Source organism: Pseudozyma hubeiensis (genome assembly GCF_000403515.1).
Source record: "Pseudozyma hubeiensis SY62 DNA, scaffold: PHS45, whole genome shotgun sequence".
In the NCBI taxonomy this organism is placed as follows: domain Eukaryota; kingdom Fungi; phylum Basidiomycota; class Ustilaginomycetes; order Ustilaginales; family Ustilaginaceae; genus Pseudozyma; species Pseudozyma hubeiensis.
Window position 1 is genome coordinate 80,604 of NW_012133827.1, and position 20,889 is coordinate 101,492.

At 57.6% G+C, this 20,889-nt stretch overlaps 7 protein-coding genes and 1 non-coding gene across 8 annotated transcripts; 3 read left to right on the top strand and 5 right to left on the bottom strand.

Annotated features, from left to right (window-relative positions):
* Positions 1–9: 9 nt before the first annotated feature.
* Positions 10–1,374, bottom strand: PHSY_004430 (chromatin-associated protein; the record flags this gene model as incomplete). The annotated part of the gene is made up of 1 exon (XM_012335043.1): positions 10–1,374. One exon carries the CDS (start codon positions 1,372–1,374, stop codon positions 10–12), a length of 1,365 nt encoding a protein of 454 aa, XP_012190433.1.
* A 2,860-nt stretch (positions 1,375–4,234) lies between these two features.
* On the bottom strand, positions 4,235–6,757 carry PHSY_004431 (hypothetical protein; the record flags this gene model as incomplete). Its single annotated transcript, XM_012335044.1, has 3 exons — positions 4,235–4,575; positions 4,653–5,734; positions 6,639–6,757. The coding sequence occupies 3 exons, from the start codon at positions 6,755–6,757 to the stop codon at positions 4,235–4,237; spliced, it is 1,542 nt and encodes a 513-aa protein (XP_012190434.1).
* A 238-nt stretch (positions 6,758–6,995) lies between these two features.
* PHSY_004432 (hypothetical protein) lies at positions 6,996–8,153 on the top strand (the record flags this gene model as incomplete). Its single annotated transcript, XM_012335045.1, has 1 exon — positions 6,996–8,153. The coding sequence occupies one exon, from the start codon at positions 6,996–6,998 to the stop codon at positions 8,151–8,153; it is 1,158 nt and encodes a 385-aa protein (XP_012190435.1).
* A 462-nt stretch (positions 8,154–8,615) lies between these two features.
* Positions 8,616–8,689, bottom strand: PHSY_007628. Its single transcript has one exon. It is a non-coding gene; the product is annotated as a tRNA-Asn (tRNA).
* Positions 8,690–9,012: 323 nt separating this feature from the next.
* PHSY_004433 (hypothetical protein) lies at positions 9,013–10,136 on the bottom strand (the record flags this gene model as incomplete). The annotated part of the gene is made up of 2 exons (XM_012335046.1): positions 9,013–9,583; positions 9,709–10,136. The coding sequence occupies 2 exons, from the start codon at positions 10,134–10,136 to the stop codon at positions 9,013–9,015; spliced, it is 999 nt and encodes a 332-aa protein (XP_012190436.1).
* A 714-nt stretch (positions 10,137–10,850) lies between these two features.
* Positions 10,851–11,525, top strand: PHSY_004434 (hypothetical protein; the record flags this gene model as incomplete). Its single annotated transcript, XM_012335047.1, has 3 exons — positions 10,851–10,871; positions 10,972–11,236; positions 11,353–11,525. 3 exons carry the CDS (start codon positions 10,851–10,853, stop codon positions 11,523–11,525), a joined length of 459 nt encoding a protein of 152 aa, XP_012190437.1.
* A 626-nt stretch (positions 11,526–12,151) lies between these two features.
* On the top strand, positions 12,152–16,045 carry PHSY_004435 (hypothetical protein; the record flags this gene model as incomplete). Its single annotated transcript, XM_012335048.1, has 1 exon — positions 12,152–16,045. The coding sequence occupies one exon, from the start codon at positions 12,152–12,154 to the stop codon at positions 16,043–16,045; it is 3,894 nt and encodes a 1,297-aa protein (XP_012190438.1).
* A 179-nt stretch (positions 16,046–16,224) lies between these two features.
* PHSY_004436 (hypothetical protein) lies at positions 16,225–19,548 on the bottom strand (the record flags this gene model as incomplete). The annotated part of the gene is made up of 1 exon (XM_012335049.1): positions 16,225–19,548. The coding sequence occupies one exon, from the start codon at positions 19,546–19,548 to the stop codon at positions 16,225–16,227; it is 3,324 nt and encodes a 1,107-aa protein (XP_012190439.1).
* Positions 19,549–20,889: the final 1,341 nt, after the last annotated feature.

Consider the following 20,889-nt stretch of genomic DNA (forward strand, 5'->3'; position numbering starts at 1 on the left):
GGGGCCGGTTCAGGATTCGAGACCGTTGCTGCTCTCGTATTCGCGGCGCAAGCGCTCGTAGCGGGCCTTGTCGGCCTCGGCGCGGTCCAAGTAAGGCTGCTTCTCGGTCTCGCTGAGACTTCGCCACTTGGCGGCAGCAAGGACACTCTGCTTCGTGGTTTCTTGCTCACCCTCAAAGACAGCCTGCGTCATGTTGGGATCGGCGCGGATGGCTCGGAGGAACAAGAAGTAGGCGGAGAGCGGCTTCTTGGGAGCGTTGGGGTCCTTGAGATTGCCCTTTCTCGATTTGCCGGCCTTCCTCTGAGCGGATCGATAGAGATTCTCCTGGCGGATGTCTTCGGGCGTGAGCTTGGCCTTCCAATCAGCCATCTCCTGCTCCCATGCCTCCTTCGCCTCGAGACTGCGCTGGTGGAACTCCTGCTTCTTGGACTCGGGAAGAGCGGCATAACGCTGACCGGCGTCCTTGGCAACGTGCGCAACATTGAGACGCTCGTCGGGGCTTTGCGCCTTGATCTTTTGGAGTTCCTCGGTGAAGAAGATCTGCCACGCGGAGGGCGCCTGCTTAGGCGGCTTGAGACGCGATTTGAGCGTCGAGGGCTTGGGGGGGTCCTCGCTCTTCTTCGGCTTCTTGGCTGGCTTCGCCTCGGCGACAGGCTCGGGCTGGGCGTATGGATGCGCCTTAGACTTGGCCTTGGGCGCGTCGGCGCTAGCTCCCTTCTTGCCAGCCTTGCCCTTGGTTGCAGGAGCAGCCTTTGCGGGCGCAGCGGCGGCGGCGGCAGCAGCAGCAGCAGCGGCGGCGGCAGCCTTCTTGTCAACCTTGGGGGCTTTGGGGGCTTTGGGAGCCTTTGCGTTCTTGCCGCCCTTTGTGCTAGCCTGAGCCGCGGCGGCGGGAGCAGCAGCGGCGCCGGCCGAGGGAGGAGCGCCAGCCTGGCTGGGCGAGATGCTCTGCAGGTTCTGAGGCTGGAAGTACTGGTGGTAGTGCGACTGCTGGCCGAAGCCGTGGTTGCCAAAATCACCGGAAGAGCCTCCGCCGGGGGCACCCATCATGGGGTTAGAGCCGGCGCCACCAACCATACCGCCCATTCCGCCGTGAGCGGCCTGTCCTGGGACGTGAGAGTAGTGTTGCTGCGGCGATGAGTGGTGAACACCATAGCCATACATGGACATGGGGCCTGTGTTCTGTCCGCCCGAGAGGTGAGCGTGCGAAGGGTTGGGCGAGTGCTGAGGATACGACAGCTGGGATGGCATGGCGTGCGATTGGCCGTAACCGTAGGCGTGGTGGCCCATGTTGCCGTGACCGCCATTGCTCTGGCCGGCGCCAAGAGGCGGGAGCTGCATGCCTCCGTAATGGGACTGCTGGTTGCCGCCGTCCATACCGATGTTGCGCGAGTGCTGTAAAAGGTTCGGAAAAGGAGGGAGAGGGGTTCAATCGTGGTCAGCGGACTGCTAAACAAGACGGAAGAAAGACGCGACGCGACGCGCCTGGAGAGGGAGACGAGGGCTGCATCATCATCCGTACCATAGCTGCTGGGTTGAAGTATTGGCTTCCTGAAACGTCGTCGGAGGCTGCGTGACCGTGATGATGATGACTACTGTGGTGGCCAAGTGCGTCAGAAGGTTGCATTCTTCGGGCCTGAGCTTGAGCGGCCGCTTCTTGCGGCGATACGAGGTGCTGCGAGTCCATGGAAATACAGCACGTCAGGAAACAAGGTCTCTTCGCGAAGCGTCGCGTATCACTTCAAGGCGCCTCTGCGATGGCGAACAGGGGCAGGGGAGCAGGTGGGATGACACGGCGGGAACAATGCATGCACGGAACGCGACAACGACGTCAAAGAGAGACGGACCAGATGAATGGCGCTAATGGCTGTCAGCACATGAGCCGAAGGCGCGTCGGTAGATGGCGTAGGCAACGCGTCTAGGGAGGTCGACTTACACGCGTCTGAGGTGAAAGGTGGGCGACGTCGGCGCGACAGCGACAAGGGGGGCAGATGCCTCTGAAGAAAGATGAAGGGGGGAGCCAAACGGGGTAAACACGAGCCAAGTCAGAGGACGAGGTCGAGAAAGGCGCAGATATGAAGAAAAAGAGATGGAGCCAATCGAAACAAAGTATCGAAGGCCAAGACCGGGGATGAAGAGGGGATGAAGGCAGAAGAGAGAGTGGAGGAGCGAGCAGAGCGGATGGATGCACGTCGTGGCGGGAAGTGGCGATTTAGTGGGTGGCAGTAACGCGACACCGCTTGTGAGCCAGGCAGAGAGGGAGAGGCGCCCAGCCAGGCTGCGATGGGCAGATGGAAAAACCGGGACGCGACGAGGGGTGGAGCGGCGCAGGAGCAGTGTAGAACTGGAGCCAGTGTTTTGGCTTGTGGCTCTAGCGCGGCGAAATAGCGCGACAAGAAAAATGCCGGCTTGATCGCAGACTCGCAAAATGCCGTGCCGAGCGAGCAAAGAGTTGTGCGGAACGGGCCACAGAGTGTTAGATCAGGAAACGTGGGTGGCGAAGGTCTCGTCACGACTGAGCCATCCGAAAGCGATCCATCTACAAATGATGCTTCGCAAGCCAGCTGCGAAGCGTGTCCATCGAAACGGACGGGACGACGATCCGGGACCAAACCCCGGTCCGGGTGTTGATCTACCAAACAGTCTCGGACATAGGCGGCCTGGCTTCTAGAAGATGGCGCTGGGGAGAGATGAAGTGCGGCCGGAGGGTTGCAGGCAAGGTTCGACTGCTGTCAGGCCGCCGACGAGGGCAACGCTGATCGCAGGGGAGCAACTGCCGCCAGCTGTCAAGCAGCTGTTGTGCACAGATGAGCAGCTCTCGACACCAGCACTTCGGTACACTGTAGCCGCAGAAAGGGCAACAGCCGAAGTGAAGGGCGTTACGACAAAGTGCAGCAGGGCCACATGGCAGGCCCAGGTGCAAGGAGGGTAACGACGGGGGGACAGATGAAGGCACAGAGAGCTAGAAGCCACGACGATCTATGAAACTGGAACAATGCAGCGAAGCGGCGGACTGCATAGGCAGTGGAAAGTCACCCGCCCACAAGCCAGGCTCGGGAAGAGGCAGAAGGGACACGACTGACAGTGGCGAGGGGAGGGAGAGGGGGAGCACGAGGCGACTTACCGACGACGGAGAGATACGATGAAGAGGCTTTTGGTGGGTCGAGATGCTCTCGAGCTGTGTGTGCGTGTGTGTGCGTATGTGTGTGATTGTAGAAGGGGAAGAGGGCTAAAGGGGACGAGGAGGAGCTACAGTGTAATTCACAGATGTGCGTGCGTGATGGGGAACAGAGGCAGGATGCAAGCGTCGAGCACCTCGACTATGTGTGGGAAAGCAACGAGGCTAGATGAGGGGCAAAGTGCAATGGTGCAGCGAATCAACGGTGCCACCAAGATGGAGAGCCAAAATGGATGAAGTTTCCAAAGCCGCGAGGCCGGCAGCAACAGCCACAGCGAGATGATGCAGTCAAGGCGGCCCAGCCACGAGTGTCGAGAGCAGCCGACGAGCCAACGCGGCAGAGCCAAGCCGAAGGCGCACTCACAGTGTGCCCAGTACAGCGGCGCTGTATGAGTTTCAAATAAAGAGTTTCAAAAAACAAGGGGCCGATGGTGACTGTGACTTTGGCTGGAGACCGACGATCAGACGCGAGGAATTCGGTGCATCTTGTCGGCGGGCAGAGACTAGGTGAGCTCAAGAGCACCACAGTCTAAGCAGCCTCGAGACTCGCGCGTGAAGTGCCGGCGCAAGGCAATTCGCCCAAGAGTGTTGTGGGAGAGGCAGAATTTGGCAAGAATTTCGACATTTTGGCAGGCACTAAGCTTTGGCTCAGTGTAAGGTGATACCCTGTAGTGGAGAGCAACACGCAAGCAGCCAATCTGCACGCCAGGTACTTTTGGGCAATCAAGCCGAAGAGCAGGTACCACAGTAGGCCACGCAGGCGGTTTTTTATTGTTCCCGAATCAGGTCAGATGAACGGCGCACTGTGATGGCTACGGCGGCAGCGGCACATCGGCTGACCGACATTCGATGAGCCGACATGCACTTGCCTTGCTATCAAGCGTTTCTTTCCCTTTGAAGCCCAAACTCAATGTCGAAGTGCGACTTGGCGCACTGCATCGGCAAACCTCTCTGATTGGAAGAATGAGGCGATCGACATCGGGCGTATATCGGAGACGCGATTGAAACTTCGATTAGGTGAGATGGAATGTGTACATGTTCAGTGTTGGTTGGCTGCCTCTACTCATGCCAGCCGATCTGGAACCACCGGTAGGTCCTGGCAAGACCACCTTCGGGTTGACTAGTAGATGCAGAGTCGGACCTGACGACAGCATTCCAAGCTCCAAAGTTTTCGTGGCCGTGGTAATCCTGCTCGCAGAGGATATTGAGCTGAGGGTCGCGTAGCCCGGGCTGTGACTGGAAAGCTCGGTAAACAGCTTGCACCTCTTGCTGATGCGTCGGCCTCAGCGGCACCATTATGTGCAGAAGCGGTTCGTTGGTGAGGGACGCGTTCGGCTTCTTGAGCAGCTTCTCGGCCACTGAACGGATCCACGAGGGATGGACCGGATCGTATACACAGTCTAGAATCAAAAAGCGCAGGCGAAGCCGCGCGTCAGTATATGGCCCCAAGAGCAGAACACAATCATCGAGCACTTACCTGCAGCAATCAGGACATCGAATGCGCCCGAATGGGCTTCGACGTCGAACGATTCAAGCCAGCTCGAACCAGATGCAGATGCGGCGACGAGGTGATGGTCGGGCAAGGTCTGCGAGGTCAACTGCTGTTGCTTGCCAGAAATGCGGCCGATTCGGGCTCGATGGACGCTTTGCCAATCGAGACAGTGAGCTGTGACGGAGACCGGTGGCGGCTTATGTGCGTAGTCGTGCATGCCTGGATTGGAAGCGGACCAGCCATTGAGGGTGATATTGTGCTCGAGATTGTCAAGCACGGTAGGATGATAATCGGTGCACATGATGCGCGTGTGGTACGCTTCTCGATGACGACGTGCCCATGCAGCAAGAGCAAGACCAACAAGGCCAGTACCGGCACCAAGCTCGAGGACGTTCAAGTCGCGAGCGGCTTGAGCTTCACGATGCACGAGAAGTTGCGAAAGTATGGGAGCGGCACCCCAGGTATGGGTGCCTAGAGAGTCGTGTACAAGCGCAGCGTCCCTGAGGTCGACCTCGAGTAGCTGCTGGTCGAACTGAAACACATGCTTCTGGGTAGATGCACCGGCCGCCATTTTGCCGGCCGCGATTGCGAGCAGAGCGGCGCATCGTTCCGAGAGTTGTTCCGCCAGCGATGCTGCATCGTCGTCGTGCGGAAGGGTCAAGGTGAGGTCCGAGATGAGCCGGGAGAGCCATCTTGCGACGTAATTTCTTTCAAAGGCATCGACTTGCGCGGGCGGGTGTTCGACCGCGGGTTCGTTAGCTTCGCTTGGCTGGGGGCGAGACTGGACTTGTTGCGGGGGAGCGTGAAGGATGCGGCCACCGCTGGCGCCGAGCAAGCGAGCCAAGCTGTCGAGGTTACTGCGTACGCTATCGAGGCATTCCGGAGAAGCCAAGTCGAGCGCCTTCAAGCTGCGAAGGTCGCGACTCGGAAGGAAGCCCGGCTCGACCGACATGCGCCGAATGCGATGGTGCTGCGATCCTTCGAGATCAAGGTGGAGCAGGACGAGAAAAAAGAAGGTTTGGACCCTGATCTCGTCTGGGCGTCCAGTAACTGCAACAGTTGAGACCCTGTCGAGAAAGATCTAACAGCCAACCAGCTCCAGAATCACCACCGCAATGGAAAATCGTTCAAGAAATGCAGCCGAGCCTGCCGCTGTTTGACTGACGCTCCACGGATCCGTCAAGCCGAGAGATGCAGCAAGCAGCTCGTGTCGACGAGGTGATTGAGCACATGCTTCGATCCGATGTGAAAATTTCAAGATCTTTAGAATCATGATGTCAAGCTGCCGTTTCGCGACGATCTTGACTCGCTTCCAGGGCGTTGCATCCCTCATCGTGTCTACCTTGGTTGTGCGTCCATTCCATCAGCAGGCCAGTGTGGTACATCCTCCTCGAGCCGTCCATCACATCTGCCCGTCCGCTTTGATGCATCCTCGAACCGGACTCTATGGCGGACATGTGATATTTGTTGAATGATGCTCGATACCGTAAGTAACAAACAGCTCGAGCCAAGAACGACAATCGTGAGCTTGGCGATCCTGAAATGCAGGGCTCTGCCGCAGGTTGGTGATTTTCTTTTTCTTCTCTGAGACAAAGCGGGCCCAAAGGGGTGCGTGCGGGCGGGCGGGAGTGCGTGACTTTGGATGCAGGTGCAGAGTGTGCAAGGGTGCCAGGCATACAGAATACCGCCGCTCAGCCGTCGATCCTCGAAGCAACCAAACGGTCCCGTTGACCCTGCGCGCCCATTTTGGATTTGCTGATGCACCGTTGCAGCTCCGACGACGGAACGTTGCATCTCGACTGCCAATCCCGCTCTCGATCAGAGACTTACGGGTTACCTTGCCCTAAATCTAATCCACTATCCACTGTACCCTAAATCTAATCCACTATCCACTGTACCTCCAGTATTCGAACTCGTCCCCATCACTCCGTGATCCGGAGAGATCAACTGCTTCTCACCGCTCTTTCTCACCTGGGCTGCCACTCGATCTCGAACTCATTCTTCGTCTCCCGCTCATCTCCACCTTTGCGCCCTCTTCTGTAACCTTTCGGCCCGGCCGGTCCTCTACTTTCTTGCGCATTCGTTTTCATCGACGCTTTGCGCCTCGTATCGCGGTCCTCTTTCGTCGCGAAAGCGCAGGCTTACCCGATCAGATACCGACCATCACACTTCGGACGAACGTTACGCTGAAACGATCCGCAAGTGAAACGCCGTCGGTCTCTCCTGCTATTGCACTCGAGCTTCAACATGCCTGCATCAGCTTGATTCAGATCCCTTTTTTTTTGCTAATCACGAGCGGTCTCCCCTCGGCTCGATCAGGTGTTCGACATGTCACAACCAAGCACTGCCGCCATCGTTGTCGCCTCCATCTTTGGAGGCATCGCCCTCGTCTTTGGCGCCTACAAGGCGTACTGCAAGCTCTGGCGCTACACCCACCGTTCAGAAGAATTGCCGCCCATCAGTCAACCCCAGACCGCTTATCACGGAGGTGTCGTCATGTCCACTGTCACGGATGCACCTACATTTGCCTCCATAGACAGGCACGCCAGTTCCAACGATTTCCTCGCAGCATCTTCAGCATCTACATCGACATGGCCGCATGCCGACGGCCTCGCCTCGACCTCGACCAGCGAAATGCCTTCGCCCTCCATCCGCCCACTCGATTCCGTCGTGCTCTCCACTCCTTCCGATGTCTACGACCCTCACCTTAGAGGCACCTCGACCATCTCGAGCTCATCATCCACCATGACGCTCAAGCGCTCCTACCTCAGATCCCCATCCGCCTCGCAGCTCTCGTACATGTCGCACTCTAGCCGGCGCGAATCCTACCTTCCGCATTCTCCGCTCAATCGTGACTCGATCCAAATCATCCCGCCCCAACCGCTCGGCTTTGGCGGCAGCATGGCTATGGCAACCGATCAGAGGACGCTTGCGTTCAGCAGCAACAGTGGCATCGGCACATCCGACGACTTTACCAGCGGACTCGTATGGACCGAACGCAACTCGGATCGGCCGCACCGTGCGCAGCAGGACAGGAGGAGGTACCTCGCTCACGGTCCCACGTCGGTTCGAAGCAGTAGCGCCACACCCAGCCAGCTCTCGTCCTCGCAACCAAGCCCCACCACAGCGGCACGCTCGCTAGCATCCCGAACTCCAGACGAGCAGCTCTATCCCGCAGCCTCACCATCGTCTGAGACGCAAACGCCTGGTGCCAACGACGCGGCACCACAAGTCAAGCCTGAAGCTTCGGCCATCAATCCACAGCTGCTGAGCGCAAAAGACAGCCCATTGCAGAGGCTGCAGAGCAACGCTGGCTCAAGCGCACTACCGCGGCCACCGTCCCATGATAGCGGCACACCATCCGATTCGGACACTTCCCCCATTCTCAGCCCCTTTGTGCCGCAATCGGGGCCTCCAAGCTCTAGCAACAGCGCCGCCTCGCACTCAAATCCTCTGAGTGCTGAAACAAAACCTGGCTCGACATAGCGGAGCAAGCGTCTCGCCTAGAATCTCATTCATAAACAGTACAATACCTGTCTTGTTCCCACAATCAATGCTCTGCCTAAGCTGTGATTCTGAGCCCGTCTTCTGCTATTCCCCGGGGAGACGTCGTCCTTCAAATGCGGGGTAGGACAGCGTCACGGCATTGAACCTGATCCTGACGCAAACAACCGGGGCCTGCCACGTCCAACTCACAGGGCGTCCCAGTCTGCGCAACTCGAAGATGAAGTCAGCATCACCTGTTTTTCTCGACAGCGAGGAAAGAGAAGCTGGCAGACGTCACTGTATAGAACAACGGGGGTGGAGCTCCACTTCATTTGACCAAAAAGAATCAGATTCGAAGCAGAAGAAGCCACCAAAAACAAAAATATAAAGATACGGCAAGTTGAACATCCTCCAGGTTTTATAATCCCGGAAGAACACAAGTTAGAAAAAAAAAGAAGTAAACGACCCCAGGCGGGCTCGAACCGCCGACCTCAGCATTAACAGTGCTACGCTCTAACCAACTGAGCTATGGAGCCATGTATGCACCAAATAGCTCGGAAGCTGACTATGTACCGTCAGAATGTTGTAAGAAGATTTTCTTTCAGCAGAGAGCTGAAGTGAATTGGCTCTGGCTTATTGCACCAAGAAGCACGATAACTTCGACGCATTGACGCTGGCCATGTGTATCTATTTTTCGCGAGTCGACAGCGATGCGCGCAGAGAAGAGTGACTAGTTACAGAGGTGTATTTCACTTCATCGGGGGGACGATGGAGGTTGGTGGGAAAGGCGGCACCTCGGAGGGCGATGGCTGAAGGTCGCGACGAAGGGAATGTCAAGGACGCAGAGCGACGACGGCAACTAGGCGGCTGCCGAGCCGTTCTCAGCGGCGGCAGCAGCAGGTGCTGCCACGGACCCTTCCTTCTCGTGCTGTGCTCTCTTCTGCTTCTCTTCTGCGCGCACCTTTTCGATGATCTGACGACCTTCGTCGGTGTTCCAGGGGCCGGCGTCGGAAAGCGAGCAGCCGCCGGGGCATTCGCACTTTCCTCCAAGGTCGACGGGGAGGTTCTCGGCGGGGATCTGCTGGAGAAGTTCGTCTTGGTACTTGTGACCAAGGATCTTGATCTTTTCGACGGTGACGGGGTCGAGCCAGCCCTTGATGACGGACCAGACGGTGGTGAAGATGTAAGGGGCGTTGATGATGTAGAACTTGCCCATGGTCTCAGGGTAATAGTGCTGACCGATGTTGGAGGCCTGCTGGACGTAGCCCGAGACCTTCCAGAACTGGGAGACGCCGACGTTCTTGAGATCCATGATGGTGCACGACGTCTCGACGAGCTCTCCCTTGTGAGCGGAGCAGACCGGGAGTCGTTCTCGCTGGAACTTTTCGTACTCGACTACGAGCTTCTGGATCTGGCGTTCTGGAGTTGTTCTGTTGATCGAGGAAGGGCAGAGAGATGAGGCGATGTCAGCAACACGGCGTAGGGAGCGATCAAGATAGATCTGTCGCGATAAACATGCCGCATGAAGAGAGGGAGGGATGAGCGAGATACATACACCTGGTAAAGGGCTTTGAGGTCAAGTTTGCCAAGCTGTTCAATGTAGATGGGACGACCATCCTTGTCGGTCTTGTGATAGTACTGTGGGTAGTATTGGTCGACCTTCTCCTTCTCGGGGTACTCGAAGGAATGATAGAGCTCTTCTACCTTGAAGTCGGTGCGCCACTTTTCAGATTCGCTGAACATGGCCTCGGTAGCTGCGAGGTCCCATTTACGGGCACGAAGGAAGCGGCAGAGACAGGCATCGTCGTGTCGCTCTGGATTGAAGATGCCCTTCTCCTGGATGGTGGTACGGAAGGTGTCGAGAGCCTGCTGTTGGGAGGCGTCGAGGCTGCCTGGGCGGCCGCCCTTTGCGGCGTCAGTCATTGGTCGCTTTGAGTTGGAGTCCTTTTTGGTTCCCTTGTCTTTGTCGTGTTTGCGAAACATTCGCTGCAGCTGCGCCGTTTCCAAAGAGTGCTGAAGCCGGATGGGTCCAAGTTTTGCCAAAGCGTGGATAGGGCGGATGAGGTGAGCGACGCGCTTGTAGTACGAGCGAGGCGAAGGGCTTCAGTCGAAGCGATCCGTGTCGAGTTGGTGTAGAGACAAAGGTGGAGCAGACGCGGTTAGAAGGTGGAAAGAAGATGAGGAACGCACGACACTTGAGCGACACGACTGTGACAGCGACCGAAAGTGACTTTGGAAGCGAGTTGTGAGTGAGCTCAACTGCAAACGTGGAGGAGAGTGCGTGTGCCGCCAGTTTCGTGGGTGACAAGCCTGAATTAATTTCTCAACTCTCTCTCTCTCTTGATCCGCCCTCTGCTCTCGCCCTCTCTGCGTCCTGTGTTTGTGCACCTTAGGGGTGCTGCGTGTGTGCTGCCAGGAAAATGCACGAAATGCGAATGTGACGACGTTTTGACATCAACAGAAAAGCAACAGCCAACTCTCAGATGTTAAGGCAGAAGCAAGATCGCAATTTTGATCGAGTTTTCATCGGGAGGAATCGCACATGTCACGTGGATTCAGCCATTCATCCAGAAGGGGTCTGATCTGGAAGAACCGAACTGGTTCGCCTCTTCTTGTTCCTCGACGTGCCTTCACCAATCCTCAACGCAACTTTCCTCTGGCAAGACCGAGACGCGATCACCCGAGCGTCGAGCCAAGATGAACATCCGCGAAGCTACGGTACGTTTCCGCCTGGCCGTTTTCCGGAAAGGGCTTGACCAACAGTAGACTGATCACACCCGTCTTGATTTGCGCTTGGCGCTCTCTTCTCCAACGACAGATCGATGACCTGCTGGGCATGCAGAACTGCAACCTGCACAACCTTCCCGAGAACTACACACTGCGATACTACCTCTACCACGCGCTCACCTGGCCACAGCTCTCTTACGTTGCTGAGGACGAGAAGGGGAGGGTGGTTGGATACATTCTCGGCAAGATGGAAGAGGAGCCAGCTGATGGCATTCCTCACGGACACGTCACAAGCATCAGCGTGCTCCGTTCCTATCGTAGACTCGGTCTTGCCAACAAGCTCATGAAGCAAAGTCGTAAGTCTTGAACCCTTTGCTCTCCGTGCGCCGTCGACCAGCTTCCTGACACTGCTCACTCACATCTGTTTCTTTCTCCACATGCTGGTCTCTGGTCGCTTCCCGTCTTGATACAGAGGAAGCTATGCGCGATGTGTTTGGCGCCAAGTTTGTGTCGCTGCACGTGAGGCAGACGAACCGTGCTGCCATCGGCCTATATCGCGACACGCTAGGTTTCGAGGTGCATGGCGTTGAGAAGGGCTACTATGCCGATGGCGAAGATGCGTTGCACATGCGACTCAACTTTTGATCGATCCGACTCGTGCAGAAGCATCAGCCAGTGTCTGGTGGACGGACGTCACCGTATTGCATCTGAGCCACTCGATGCAACACCAACCATGTATTTGTATCTATCACCATAATCACAGCATCACGCAGTCACACTTATTCCGTCCACAGTCATTTGCCTACCAATGAGCAATGCTCATTGAGTCGTTCCATTGTATTCGAGTCCCCAAGAGGATACGCTGTGCTCTCCTCGTGGGGGTCACATGGGTGGGGCGAGCGTCAACGAAGAGGTGCAGCACAGTGTGCAGCGACGCAACAGCGACCAATGCACACGCAAACTCGTTCAGGGTCTTGGAGAGTGGAGGCTCAATTCAATTCAATCCAATTTACGGCCACGCCCGACTTGGCACGGTGCACTCAAAAGTTGACACTTGGTCATTTCGCTGCGGGCCGTGACCTTTGCTGTCATCACCGCACCCACGGTTCGGCCACCATCCGAAAGCATCGGGCGGCGCATCCGATACCATAGCATCTCTTGGCCGAGTCGTGCGCACTGCTGCCGCGCCGTGGATACGCTGCCATCGTCATGAAGTCACAGCTGCTTCGCTGCTCGAGTCCAAGTGTCAGCATTGACCACACTTTCGTGACATGAACAGATCTCAGCAAGCTGCTCAGCCTCGACATGGCAGTCAGCCGCCATCACCGGGGCAATCGCACCAGACACGACAGGCTGCTGTGTCGCTGGAGGATACTATTGCGCTGACGACGACGCCTCATCATCCATGGACTAGCGATCCTGCTCTGGCGAGCCAAGTTCAAGACCTGCCACCTCGGTACGATTTTCATCAATTCCCTCCTACGCCTCCTGCACTGGCCACCTCCGACTTCGCGCCAGGCTCGTATTTTGATCAACCTCATCTTCCCCCTTGTGGTTCAAGCCCACATTCGTCTGCCGATTTGCAACCCTCCGAACAGCCACCACGCTCGTTCGCCTCACGCTTTCCACGATGGGGCACATGGCTCGAAAAGCGTGCAATGGAGCGTCACTACGCTCAGCTTGATAGCGCTCAGCTGCGTCACTCACACGAACAATCTCTTGCCTCTCCAGAGGGAGCAGACACTCCGAACCGCAAGAAGAGCTGGGGCGCCTGGGTCAACGATCCCAATGCCGTCAACGATGAGTTGCCCTCGTCTTCCGTCAAGCACGCCGCATCCTCGCTGCCTTCACTACACACGCACCACTTTGGCTCTCGCTTCATCCCACATTTGCCCGCGCAGCCGCTGTGCAGCATCGTCGTCGAACTAACGCCCCCCTCGCATTCTTCTCATCATATCCATGCTGCTGAAAGACAGATTCTTCTGGTCGGCACTGTGCAAGGCTTATTCGCGCTCCAATTCCGGTCCAAGCACGCCTCTACCAGTGATGACCTGAGCGCACCTACATCAACGTCGTCAGCGACGTACCGTCAATGGAATGACAGCGTACGCTGTATCCCTGTCTGGACCGGCCTCGCTGTCTATCAGATGTGTGTACTCGCATCTCAGGATCTAGCCAGCTTCCAACACGCTCGCAACGCACAGCAAGAGACCACCATGAGCTCAGGTGTTCTGCTCGCACTCACTTCTCCTTCTTCTGCCAAGGATGGCTTCTTGGCTTCCTCCCTCATACAACTCAGCGCTCACGCAGGCTCTGTCTTGGAGAGCGTAGCTGCCTCGGCTGCCTTTCCTTCTACTTCGTCCAGCTCCAGTCACAGCAGCCACGGCATTCATGACCCCAACGAAGGTGTCGCCGCAGCCAATTTTGGCTCCACGTCCGGCGGCGGTCCTGGACGTGCGGTGCCTCCAGGTGGCACAGGCGTTGTCAGGATGTGGCATTTGCAGGCCATCAGAGAGCTTCTGGTATACGCACTCGACAGAGACGATGCTCAACTTCCGATTGATCTCGCAGCCGCATCCGGCAGCAACGTGGACAAGCGAGCGGGACTTGGCTCCATGTTCAAAAGGAGGTTTTCCCGACAGAAGCCCGGCTCAGAGAACAAACGAGGAGGTCACGAGCGAAGCATCTCCAGCGGCGTTCGCTCGACAACGGTACAACCTTTGCCGACACCCGATAGCGATACCATCTCTCCATCTCGCTCTCAGCCGTTTTCGCAAACCTCTTCGGCCCGCGGCATCAATCAAGACAGATTCGAGCAAGCATTTCGGCCGCAGCCGACTCGCTTTTCGTCCAGCGACCGGCAACAGAAAGATCAGTCGCCGCGAACGTCACCACGGTCGACTACGCGCCAAGTTGATCCAGCACATGCTGCTGCCATACGTCTCGCTTTCAGCTCGGTGCCCATTCAGCCTCCTTCACACGCAACAGCTGCATCGCATGGCAACAACGTCTCCTTTACCTCGCTGTTCGCTGACGATCTCATTCAGTCATTTTCTGGGGCTCGACAAGCAGGCGCGAAAGGGAAAGACCGCGAAAGCAGTGTGCAAGCTGCTTCCAAAGGTGTCCTCTTCTTTTCTGTCCACGAAGCTGACAAAGATACCAAGGCCTCCGGCACATGGTATCTGGCAATAGCCTATGCTCGCAGCGTGCTGGTTTATGAGGCTGCTGCTACTTCTAAAGGCGCTTCATCTAGGGCGTGGTCCTTCCTGAAAGAATTGTATGCGCCTTTTCCTATCAAGGCGGTTGCCTTTGCTCCTGCGGCTGTCTCAGACGAGCTACATCCTTTCGTCAATCCGGGCTCTTTCCCCATCAGTGCGGGGCCCACGAAGCTAAGGGTAACAACTGCCGATGGCACTCTTACAGCCAAGAAGGCGTCTCACCGAGAACAAGGCCGTGTCAAAGGTGACTCAAGCCCCGTCCTCTCACCTCGCGGTAGTGCTGCTCCGGCATCCTGGCACAAGGCCGATCTTTGTCTCATGCTCAGCTTTGGTCGAAGATCTGTGCTAGTCCGTCTCAGAGATTCGCAAGTACGCGAGATGGAAGTCAGACCTCTGGCTCAACTCCTGGCTGCTGCCGCTGATGACGGTGCAGCTCAATTGTCGCTCCAGACGCACAATCCTCCGCTCGCCGCAGCATATTTACTCAACCACGATCGATCCCGGCCTAGAAGTGTCAACGGCGACGGCGATCTGCCACCGGAGCGCCAGCTTCCCAACACCTCCGCACACTCGCGCACAGGATCTATGGAGCAAAAAATTCGCGACACCATTCTCGACAAGAGGTCAGTCAAGCACAACTGGGTAGGCTTTTCCGCCGTCGAAGCGCGGATTTTTATCCGGCAGTGTTGTAGACCGCGAACCGATCGGCAAAACGACGCATGCAGGCTAGTTCCGGAAGGGTCGGGCCCCTCGCTCATGGGAATTCGGATGGCCAGAGACCAGGTTTTCGCCTCGCCCATCTCTGTTGCACCTATTGATAAAGCCCTTCCCCAGGTTCCTGCACAACAAAACGCGTCATTCGATCGACGCATCTCGAGATTGCATCTGTCCGAAGAGCAGTCCAGGTATCATGATCAGCTTGAGGCCGAGAGCAGCAGCGACAGTGACGACGGATACGGGCTGGTCGACACGCGAGAGCGAGCGGCAAGGTACCAACTCACGGATCCAGGGCCTTTGCCCAGGGCGAACGAGAGAAGGAACCAAGCCGAAGTTCTCCTCAAGGCCCCCAATCGCGCCGCATCGCTTCCGCCCGCTGAGCCCGTCTCTGCCAAAGTGGCCCTTGCTACCAAAGGCAGCCTCACGCACATTCTTCCGCTTCCACTGGCGGCAGATGTTGCCCAAGCCTCACCCCTTGCAGTCATGCAGTGGTCAGACACGCCCAACGCTGTGTCGGGCTGGGCCCGTGTGCTCGGAGTGGAACGCGTTCAGAGCCACCCGAGCCAATCTCACAATGCTTCCGTGCCATCGGACGTCCGAGTCTCGTCTGGCGATGTTCCCGCCGCCAACCAGACTGCGCCGTCACTTGCTTTCGACACTCGTCGCAAGGTCGACAAGCTGAATTTGCATGTCGGAGTGACATGTGCTGCCTTCATGGCTAGCCGCATCGAGTCGCGGAAGGTGTCTTTCAAGATCCCGGTGGAGGCCAACTTCGACCTCTTGCCGGACAGCGAGCTGGAGCTCGTACCGCTTTCCTCTGATACACGCTACGCGCGTGCCCAAGGAGGCGCCGTGGAAGCGCCGAAAGCAGAAACCCATGGAGGTGTCGATGCCACCAACACGTTTCCCACCTCTGAGAGTTCGGCGCACTTCCCATACCCTCCCGTCCAGCATGGAGGTCAGACTCCTGCTCACAACATCAACCAGAGAAGCGCCGTCAGCCAGGAGCTCGAATACCTCTGCGCACCATTGCTCACGCTCAACCCAGTCGACCTGGACGTCCGCAGCTCTGGCGCACAGTCTCTCGTGCTGCCTCTGTCGCACACATCGGATCACGGGCCGACTGCACACGCCATGTTGCCAGACCTCGGCGGAGACGCAGGCATCATCGCGTTCGATTGGCGCGGCGCCGACGACTTCCGCATCTTCACTGTCGGCATCGCTGGCTAGGCTGCTCACCGTCTCAGACCCACTTCGTACTGAAAGCACATCGAGCAAAACACAACGAGAAAACAAATTGTTCATTTCCACATCAGTTCCAAATCTTTCCATGCAATTCAAAATTGATCCGAGTCTCGATCCCAATTCTCATCGTCAACCCCTTCAGTGCCCGTCGATGAGCTTCACTTTCACTTCTTGCGACCAAACATGCGACTCAAAAATCCACCCTTCTTGGCCGACGCCTCTTCCGCTTCCCACTGACTGGCGGTGGTGGATTGCCAGTCTCTCTGCTGTCGCCTCTTGCGGTTCTTCTTGGACCATTCGTAATCCGCATCTTCGGGGGCAGGGTTTCGGTGCAGCGAGGGAGTGGAGCGGTTGGAGAACAGACCGAAGCCTGACTTTTTCTGCAGCGAGGGTGAGCCTGGCGAGAGGGGTGCATCGCGCGATCGGCTACCGAACAGACCTCTGCGTTGAGATGCGGGCGAAGCGGGAGACGCACGGCGGTTGTCAACGCTGTTACGCGAGTAGATGGAACCATTGTCCCACGCGCGCGTCGGAGGGACCAAGTCGTCCATCTCGGGGTAGTTGTCCTGCTCCGACATGAGGCGTCTGCGAGATTGCCTCGGTCGAATAGAGCCAGTCTCGCGGAGCTGCATCGAGCGACGAGGTCGCGGCTCGGTCTCGAGCTCGTCTTCATCCTCATCGCCACCCCTGAGAGTAGCAGCGGACGCCAGAGCACTGTGCACCGTGGATCGACCCTTTTGTGCTCGAGACGACTCGCGCAATTCAGGCTGAGAGCGCACATTGCTCACCCTTCGCCTGCTGTCGATCGATCCACGCCTAGACGCCGTGTCTGGAGAGAGGAGGTCGGCCGACATGCGTGAATCGCCCTTCCTCGAATCGATCGAGAGCCTCGAGGCGCCGCCTCTCTCTGAAACGGGTGGGGCCAATCGGCTTGCGCGCGATGCCGACCTCTTGGTAGACGATTGCGTGGTGGACCGTTTAACCATGGCAGCTGCCTCGGCGTCAAGCCTGTCCTGTCTCGCGCGATACTCGTCCCTCTCCCTCTCGGCGCGCGTCGATTTTCGCGATCGTTCGGACCTGTGCGTCCTGACGGATCTGGCATCGGCGGCGAGATCGTCCTCGTCCTCCTCGGCGAAGGTGTCGAGCTGCCTTCGTGATGCGCCCTTCAGGTGACCGGCGGGCAGTGACGCCGAATTTCGCAGCCTGCCCGATGCATTGGAGATGATGCTGTTTCTCGAGTTGGCACGGTTGCTTCGACGCCTTTGACCACCCTTGGTGCTCTTGGACGCAGTGGAGAACCTGCTACGTGTCTCGAGGAATTCATCCTCCTCCTCGTCGAGAGGTTCTTCATCTGAGAGGCGGGCCTCGTCAACGTGTAAACCGATTTCGGAGCGTGTGTCGAACTCATCCGCCTGGAGCAGGCTGCCCTCGGACTTTGCAACGGCGCGAGCCATGCGGTCAGCCGGATTGTTGCTGCGGTCAATGAGGTAGAGATGAGCGGAGCCCTTTCGCTGGCGCTCGACACGCGCGAACTCGTGGCGAATGTCGGCGAGCTCGCGCAGGAGGTCCTCATCCACCAGGCGTCGACCCGGTGCGCGGCGCACGGGACGGCGTCGAGGAGGAGAGCGGTCGGGGGAGTAGGGATCGCCATAGCCATAGTCATCTTCATCGGCGTATCGGCGACGGCCGTCTCGACGAGGCGAGTCTTCCTCAGAGGGATAGTCGTAGCCGCCGCGACCATCTCGTCGTCGAGGACGGGAGCTTCCTCGTCGAGGGCTACGATCGGCATAAGGGTCGTTGGACAGCCAGTCATCGTGACCGTCGCGTCCGCCGCGACGCGGAGGCGCTCGTGAGTCGCGGTATCTGCCACCGTCGCTTGTGTAGCCATCTCGGTCGCGTCGACTAGGTAGATCCATATACCGAGAGCCGTGCTTATCGTAGGCCCTGCGCTGGTTCCTGCGTCGCTCGCTGTACTGATCCTCCCAACGCTCGCGATCGCCTTCCTCCTCGTCATCCTCACCAGGCCAACCCCTGAGCTCCCAGGTTGGGATCCAGGTGCCCCAGGCCTTTGCGACGTAGGCAGAGTCGATGCAAACGTGGGCACAGGCACGGCCACGGTAAAGCTCGTAGATGGTGTGGAGAGCAGTGATGGCCGAACGCAGCTCTGCACGGCGAGAGAGCGATGAAGGGGTGGGCGCCTTGGGATTGAGAAGGTGACTCGGCGTCCTGTCTTCCTCGGGAAGTAAGGAGGCCATGTTCTTGGGATGACCAGGGCCGAAGTAAAGAGAGACAGCGCCCGAGACGTGAGGCTGAATAATGCTGCCGGTGTCGATGGCGGTGGCACCGACGAACACAGCGATGGGGTAACCATCACATCGGTGGTCTTGCAAGTTGTGGCCTGAGAACTGCTTCATGACGCGACGCATAGCTTCGTTGAGCTGAGGTTCGATGTACTTGCGGATGCGCGTACCGGGAAAGACCTGGCTGTCGGAATCGAGCATCTTGGAAGCTATGGAGGCAGGTCTGCGAGCGGTTGCACGAGATGCAATGCTGAGACGGTCCGAATCGCGATGATGGATGCCGGCTGCGGGGAGCGCCTCGCGATACGAAGGGGACTTTGGCTCGATAAAGCTGGAAGCGTAGCGGGAGCCAGGGCCACGTTGAGACTGGTGAGAGTTACGGACCGATCCGCCGAAGTCGAGGAGCGAGGCGGCTGGCAGGAGGCGGCTGAGTCTGCTGCCACCACGTTCGGAGGCAGAGCGGTAGCGTACGTCGCGCATCTCGGTCTCCGGCGAGTCCATGAAGCTTGCTGCGCGAGAGGCGGCTCGGCTACTGGGCTTGCTGGTAGCGGTGGTCATCTTACTGAGACGCTTGGAGGCATCCTGGTAGTCGCCGGCCTCCGAGTGCTGGTACGGGAGCGTGAGATGGCTAGCGTAAGAGGCACGAACGCTCTTGCGTTGGGTTCCGCCGTTTCTGGTGGAGGTGAGCGAGGTGTCTGGGACGGCGAGCTGGTCGCGGGCGGATTTGGACTTGACGGGACTGGGCTCGTGTTTTGGAGCAGCTTTTTCGGAGGTGGCATCGTCGTGAGAGGTCGGAGGCGATTTTTGGAGGGTGCTAGTATCGCTTGAAGGGTTCTTGTTGAAGATAGCAGGTGAGTCTTCCGAAGCATCGCTCGATTCCGCCTCATCCTGTTCCTGACTGGCGGTAACGAGACCTTTTGGCGAGCGGGCTTGACGGGCTGCTTTGTCCGTCTCGTCGGCATCGCCTTGCAGCTGATCCTCATCGTCCTCCTCATCGGAAACGTCATCTTCATCGTCCTCGTCGTCGGTGGCAGAAACAGCACGCGTGAAGTTGGAATCTCCGGTTGCTGTCCTGAAAGAGCCATGAGAAGAGCGCCGTGACAAGCCCGACTCCGAGAGAGCAGCAGCGGATGGACGGCGCTTAGCTGGAGGAGCCACCTGTTCCCTGCGTTTAGTTGCGGTAGGCATGACGAAATGGTTTTTGGTGGTCTGCGAGCTGAATCAAGTGATGCTGTCCGGACGCTTTGGTAACGGCGGAAAGGCTATGGGCCGACAGCGATTGTTCGCTCCCTGGGATATGGTATCTTGTGGATTACAGATGGGTATCGAGGACGTCAAAGCGTCGTGTTGGGGTTTGGTCGTTGCAATGGGAGGGGCAAGGAGGGGATGAAAGGGGCAGGTATATGATGGTGGAGAGAAGGAAGAGAGCGTGTGGATGATGGTGATGAAGAAGCAAGGAACAAAAGGTAGAGGTGCCGTTAAGGTGTGACGGGCAAAGGGAATCGACGCAACATGGCCGTTGGCAGGTGCGGGGGAAACATCTGCAGCAACCAAATCGGATCGATGCGAAAGCAAAAACAGTGCTCAACTCTCCCGAGCAAATCAGATGGCTTGCAGCGGCAAAGCCAGCCAGCGCACTAGCGGCTGCGCACTTCCACAAGGGGCAAGATGCTCACAGATTGCAGGATGTTTAGGCACCTTGCCTCCTTGTCTTGCAGATACTCTGGAGCTGCTTAGCCGAGTTTTTGGGGTTGTTGCGCTACTGAGCTTGATCTTACTTTCAGACTGTCGTTACCATCCATCCCTACATCCGTCGTTCCAGGCATGTCGGCTATCGTCTCGCAATGCAGATGCTCAGAGTCGAGCAGCCGCAAGAACAAGCAGTCCGATTCGAGTCGAGTCGGAGTGCGGCCGGTATTGCACCACACACGATCGGAGGTCCCGTACAAGGGGACGCCACATGTTGACATTTTAACTTCTCGTCAAACTGTTGCTCGCCCTACAGAGACGGATCAAAGCCGCCTCGCACCGGTCGGCAAAGCCGAGGCAGCGCTTAGTACAGAGGCAAGCGAAATGAAAGGACGTGATACATTACACTGAATGCCAGCAACGCCTCGCTCCTGAATCTGCAGGGATCCAAGCAACACGGGGCCAACTTGCCCCGTCACTCTAGTCACTTCCGACAACTGTAAGGCGTAGGAGCAGAGGACCCTTCCCCGGCTGTGCCTCCCTCGTCGTTTGCAACTCCAGTGGTGTGTTTTGAATTTTAGCGTGGACAATCTTTGAATTTTCGGTACAGCGTACGTTCAGGGGAATTGCAGCTGCAGCAAGAGGACGATCAGATTTGGCGATCCCTGACTGGAGCAGGTCACACGCGAAGCGAGAAGGACACAACAGCTGCCTATGCAAGTGAAAATCCCCCTCACGTCGATCCGCTTAGCGTGCTCCGAAATGGTCAACTCGGGCAGCGACCACGCGCTGTTGTGTTTCCGATAAAAATCAAAACAGGATGTGAAACTGCGGGGGGGG